General features: G+C 45.9%; 1 protein-coding gene across 1 annotated transcript in view; it reads right to left on the minus strand.

The window, feature by feature from the left end:
* Nucleotides 1-3,627: 3,627 nt before the first annotated feature.
* mmp14a (matrix metallopeptidase 14a (membrane-inserted)) overlaps nt 3,628-6,492 on the minus strand; it is a 24,690-nt gene continuing 21,825 nt past the window's right edge. The window contains exons 9-11 of the mRNA XM_084166028.1: nt 6,198-6,348; nt 5,950-6,065; nt 3,628-5,469 (exon numbers count right to left, since the gene is read on the minus strand). Coding sequence (XP_084022154.1) covers nt 5,147-5,469; nt 5,950-6,065; nt 6,198-6,348 — 590 coding nt within the window. The 3' untranslated portion in view covers nt 3,628-5,146. The remainder of the gene's footprint in view (nt 5,470-5,949; nt 6,066-6,197; nt 6,349-6,492) is intronic.

The following is a 6,492-nucleotide window of genomic DNA, read 5'->3' on the forward strand; positions in this document are numbered from 1 at the left end:
TCAATAGTTTTGGAAAGAAAAGAAAGAAGGGATACTGGTCTGTAGTTGTTGACATCAGTGGGATCGAGTGTTGGTTTCTTGAGAAGGGGAGCAACTCTCGCTCTCTTGAAGACGGAAGGGACATGGCCAGCGGTCAAGGATGAGTTGATCAGCGAGGTGAGGTAGGGGAGAAGGTCACCGGAGATGGTCTGGAGAAGAGAGGAGGGGATGGGGTCAAGCGGGCAGGTTGTTGGGCGGCCTGCAGTCACAAGTCGCAGGATTTTATCTGGAGAGAGAGGGGAGAAAGAAGTCAAAGCATAGGGTAGGGCAGTGTGAGTAGGACCAGCAGTGTCATTAGACTTAACAAACGAGGATCGAATGTCGTCAACCTTCTTTTCAAAGTGGTTGACGAAGTCATCCACAGAGAGAGAGGAGGGGGGGGCGGGGGGGGGAGGATTCAGGAGGGAGGAAAATGTGGCAAAGAGCTTCCTAGGGTTAGAGGCGGATGCTTGGAATTTAGAGTGGTAGAAAGTGGCCTTAGCAGCAGAAACAGATGAAGAAAATGTAGAGAGGAGGGAGTGAAAAGATGCCAGGTCGGCAGGGAGTTTAGTTTTCTTCCATTTCCGCTCCGCTGCCCGGAGCTCTGTTCTGTGAGCTCGCAATGACTCATCAAGCCACGGAGCTGGAGGGGAGGACCGAGCCGGCCGGGAGGATAGGGGACACAGAGAGTCAAAGGATGCAGAAAGGGAGGAGAGGAGGGTTGAGGAGGCAGAATCAGGAGATTGGAGGGAGAAGGATTGAGCAGAGGGAAGAGATGATAGGATGGAAGAGGAGAGAGTAGTGGGAGAGAGAGAGCGAAGGTTGCGGCGGCGCATTACCATCTGTGTAGGGGCAGAGTGAGTAGTGTGGGAGGAGAGCGAGAGAGAAAAGGAAACAAAGTAGTGGTCGGAGACATGGAGGGGAGTTGCAGTGAGATTAGTAGAAGAGCAGCATCTAGTAAAGATGAGGTCAAGCGTATTGCCTGCCTTGTGAGTAGGGGGGGACGGTGAGAGGGTGAGGTCAAAAGAGGAGAGAAGTGGAAAGAAGGAGGCAGAGAGAAATGAGTCAAATGTGGACATAGGGAGGTTGAAATCCCCCAAAACTGTGAGGGGTGAGCCATCCTCAGGAAAGGAACTTATCAAGGCGTCAAGCTCATTGATGAACTCTCCAAGGGAACCTGGAGGGCGATAGATGACAAGGATATTAAGCTTAAATGGGCTAGTGACTGTGACAGCATGGAATTCAAATGAGGAGATAGACAGATGGGTTAGGGGAAAAATTGAGAATGTCCACTTGGGAGAGATGAGGATTCCTGTGCCACCACCCCTCTGACCAGATGCTCTCGGGGTATGCGAGAACACATGGTCAGATGAGGAGAGAGCAGTAGGAGTAGCAGTGTTTTCAGTGGTAATCCATGTTTCCGTCAGCGCCAGGAAGTCGAGGGACTGGAGATTAGCATAGGCTGGGATGAAGTCAGCTTTGTTGGCAGCAGAACGGCAGTTCCAGAGGCTGCCTGAGACCTGGAACTCCAGGTGTGGGGTGCGTGCAGGGACCACCAGGTTAGAGAGGCAGCAGCCACACGGTGTGGGGCGTTTGTGTAGCCTGTGCAGAGAGGAGAGAACAGGGATAGGCAGAGGCATAGTTGACAGGCTGTAGCAAATGGCTACAATAATGCAGAGGAGATCGGAATGAAATGAACTAAACATCTGGGACAGTAGAGAGCAGGGCCTCCCTCACCAAAAACTTCTACTTCTAACAACTATAATTGTTTCACTGAACCACCCGAACAAAAACTCTACCAACTTCCACCTTTAGAAATCAGAATTGTTGTGAACCACAGCGGTTCAATGTTTAAAGGAATAGACTCAACCCACTTTATTCAGCTAGCTAACTATGACACCATAGCTAACTAGCATGCTAGCATCCAAAAACACACAGTTTAGCACCAACACTTGCATCCAAAAACACACAGTTTAGCGCCAACACTTGGTCACAACAAACCACCGTAACAATACTAGTTTCTTTCGTAACGCAGCAAAAAAAATTAAGCGTTGGTTAGCTAGCACATTAACATTGGAAACCACTCTCCACCGTTACCAGTAGCTACCCGCTAGCTAGCTAGCATACCAAGAGTGTGTTAACACACAAAACAGATCATTCATGTCCGTGTCAGGTTCCTTTCATAACGCAGCAAAAAAATTTAACGTTGGCTAGCTAGCTAGTACATTAGCTAGCACATTAACATTGGAAACCACTCTCCACCATTGCACTAAACAGATAATAACCAATAAACGTTACCAGTAGCTACCCGCTAGCTAGCTAGCCTCGTGCTCCGCCGTAACAATACTTAAACAATACGTAAACAATACTTACCTACAATAATTGCCCACGGAAACCTACAACAACCACCCAAATAAACTACCTACCTACGATCTAAATACATGGTTTAAGCTATACTCAACACCATATGAGAAGCCAAGCTTACCTCCTGCTAGAGAAAAACACAACCTCTCCCGACGAAGTAGCAGCCAATAAACGGCACTGACTGCCACTGATGTGAGGAGAGGAGATGTGAGAAGAGGAGATGTGAGAAGAGGAGATGTGAGAAGAGGAGATGTGAGAAGAGGAGATATGATGAGAGGAGATGTGAGGAGAGGGGATGTGAGGAGAGGGGATGTGAGGAGAGGAGATGTGAGGAGAGGATGTGACGAGAGGAAGAGATGAGAGAAAATGTGAGGAGAGGAGATGTGAGGAGCTGCGAGGAGAGGAGATGTGAGGAGAGGAGATATGATGTGAGGAGAAGAGATGAGAGGAGATGTGAGGAGAAGGAAAACAGAGCAGAGATTCTTGTGGTGAGTGGAGCAGTGGTTTCTGTTAGAACAGCGGGTGAGAGAGAGGGAGGTAGCGGGGGAGGAATAGGGGGGAGAGAGAGGAGGGATGGCAGTAAGTTAAGGCTGTTTCTTAGGAATATTTTTCTAAAACCTATAAAATAATTTCAGCTTTACTGGACATCACTCTTAATTGAGCTCATACTCTTTCTCTCTCTCTCTCTCTCTCTCTCTCTCTCTCTCTCTCTCTCTCCCGCTGGGTTGGGGCTGGAGGCTCCGATGTTTTAAGAATTCCAGATGTAGTTAACATAACTCAGTTGGAACATTGCACTCAGAAAAATGTGATCATTCCATCACTTTTTCCATTTCTCATTTCCCTGGGCTCATGGCTCTCTGGCCATGTCCAACACAACCTCCTAGCTTCAACTAGGCTCTCCTCTCCTCCACTCCACCTATGACCCCTGGTGAGCTGTAAACGATAGCTGGTTAACAACAAGATGGAATGCACAGAACCAGAGAAGCAGCTCTTCATTCTGTGGTTTGCTCAGCATTCCTAGTCCTGTTTGAATAGTGGTGAGGCCAGGCTGCTATTTGTTAGTCAGTCTGAAGGCTATTCTCTTCCCCAGTGTGTGTGTTTGTGTGTGCGTGTGTTTGTACAGTATGTGTGTGTGTTACGATAACAGAAAATCACTACCAAAAAGTAAGGTATGACATATTTTAGAAAATATTTGTTATTTCATTTTAACTCATGAAATGCAAAAAGGTGAAACAGGCAAAACAATCTAATTCTCTTTTTTATTGATATCATTATCATTATAAATATCATTACCATTATCATTGTTATTACTAAAACAATTCTACTTCATTTTTCAATTTGTGTAATACTAAAAAACATTAAGCATCATCAGAATTGCTTATAAATAGTTTTGTTTGATTGTTCTTATATGCCAACCAAGCAATGGGAGAATAAGTGTTTCAAAAAAGGAAACACTTTCAAACTCGCCCAAGTCCACCACTCTAATGTGAAATTTGGGAGCCATTTTGATGATCATTGTCACGTTATTGTCTCTGTCCAGCAGGACTCGAAATGACAATGTACAAAAACAACAAACACAATTTACTGTACGACTACACCTGGAGAACAACAAGAATAATAATAACCATAGTCATAATAATAACAACAACATTTATAACAATGATAGTAACAAAAACATAACAAATACGATAATACATTAGTATTTGGAATGGGTAACATGAAATGAAGCTTCACTGCTTTTCCATGGAGTAATATTGAAACTGGCTTTATTGTTGAGCCAAAATGGCTACTTTAATTCCATCCAATTTTGACTGCTTACTGAGACCAGGCTCCGTACCAAGGGCCTGTGCGATTTCAGATTTGTGAACTGGGTGGGGATGCTCCTTTTAGGATACAAACAGACTGTCTTGGACCCTCTATGACAAGACCTTAGCCTTTCTCACTATGACTCACAACTACCCCTTTATCCCCTCTTTAGAGCGAGGGTAGTGCCCATAGCATGCTCCTCGCAATAGAACCACAACTTTAAGACCATGGTGCTAGCTTGAGCACAGTGAGAGACTGGAAAGTATCTTCTCTCAGTGATAGGAGAAAGGAAGAGAGTGATTGTTTGTTGGTGTTCGGGCCTGGATTTCATAATTAGAGCGAAACCAAAAATGAAACAACAAAGTACCTGTATAAAGGTTTAAAATGTAATTCAGACAGCAGTTCAGCTGGAGTCGTCAAGTAGATGGGAGGGAGATTGTAGGAGAGGAAGAATGAGAAGGGATAGAATGGAGGGAGGGACACATGGAGACATGATAGTAGATTTATTGCAGATGGGGTGGCAACTACATGGAATGTTGATCATCATCATCGTCATCTCATCATTTCCCTCCTCTGTGATTTGTGTAGGGGCCTGTTCCTAATTTTAAACTTGCAAAGCTGTACATGTAAATAGATAACATACATTTGTCTTTCCTGATTGACTCTCTCTCCTCCCTGTCCCTCTCCCTCGTCTTCTGGGGCGTATACAAACCAACCAACCAAACCCCATGTCCATCAACCCTTCCATTACCCCTTCTCTTTTAAAACCCCAACTCCTTTCATCCTACTTTACTCACCCTTACCCTCACCCTCACCCTTACCCTTACCCTTACCCTCACCCTCACCCTTACCCTTACCCTCCCAAACCCCTTTTTCTTTCAATCTTTCAATTCATTCAGTCTCTCTTTTTCTCTCTCTCTGTCCCTCTGCGCCCATCCTTCATTCGTTCAGTTCGTCTCTAGACCTTGTCCAGTAGAGATCTCTGGCAGTAGAGGAGACGTCGTGGCGTCCCGTACTTCCTGAAGAACAGCAGGGCTCCCAGAGTGAGGACCACGCAGACCAATAGGAGGAGAGGGATCACCACGGCCGCAGCCGTGGCCCCGCCTTCTGCCTCCTCCACCTCGATGATGATCACTTCCTCCTCGCCGTCCCGCTTCTTAGGCTCCTCCCCCGCGCAGCCCATCCATTCGCTGAGCACCGACTTGGGGTAGCCCGACTCCACCCTCATGTGCTGGTTGTTGAACTTCCAGTACTTGTTGGCTTTGTAGAAGTAGGTGTAGGCTGGAGAGAAGGTTAGAAAAGAGAGAGGGAGGATGAAAGATCAGATATAACTGTCATTATAAACTGGGTGGTTCGAGCCCTGAATGCTGATTGGCTGACAGCCGTGGTATATCAGACCGTATACCATGGGTATGACAAAACATTTATTTTAACTGCTGTAATTACGTTGGTAACCAGTTTATAATAGCAATAAGGCACCTCGGAGGCTTGTGATATATGGCCAATATATCACGGGCTGCGTCCAGACACTCCGCGTTGCGTCGTGCATAAGAACTTAGCCGTGGTATATTGGCCATATACCACACCCCCTCGGGCCTTATTGCTTAATTATGATACATTACCTTCAGAAATTGCAGTGGTCTATGATAGCCTCCTCTAACATCACAAAAGCACTGTAATATTTATCCTTTTCAATTTATATAATGCTCAATGGCACTCTAACGAACATCTACTTTAACATGCACGTTTTGACACACTTACATCCTTCTTCGCTCATGATGGCAGCCTTAATGTTGTCGGGGACACCCTGCCATGTGTTGATGGGTTTGGGGTAGTCTCTGTCCACAGTCTGGGACTCTTCATTGAAACGGTAATACCTGACAGACAGAGAGAGGCAGTTATGGAGAGGGACGACAGAGGGAAAACAACCAGAAGAGAGGGAAGGATAGAAAGGTACACAGAAAAAGTAAAGAAATGAAGAACGGAATGAAGGATGAAAGACAACTCACTTGGTCCCTCTGAAGTAGTATGTCTGTCCGGTGGGAGTGTAGAAGAGGGCAGCGTCCAGCTTGTCTTTGGGCAGCCCTGTGCCCAGCTCCTTCAGACTCTTAGGATAACCCTGCTCCATACTGGACTCTGTGAACACCCAGTACTTGTCACCTGGAGGGAGGAAGAGGGGAGGGAAGGAGGAGGAGGAGGAGGGGAGACAACATCTATAAGCGCACAGATCTGAAAAGGATATACAAACAAAACAATGAACGACTACCAGTAACTAAAAAGAGCTTATCAATGATAATGCAAAAT

Source organism: Coregonus lavaretus (genome assembly GCF_964263955.1).
Source record: "Coregonus lavaretus genome assembly, chromosome: 7".
NCBI classification, from domain to species: domain Eukaryota; kingdom Metazoa; phylum Chordata; class Actinopteri; order Salmoniformes; family Salmonidae; genus Coregonus; species Coregonus lavaretus.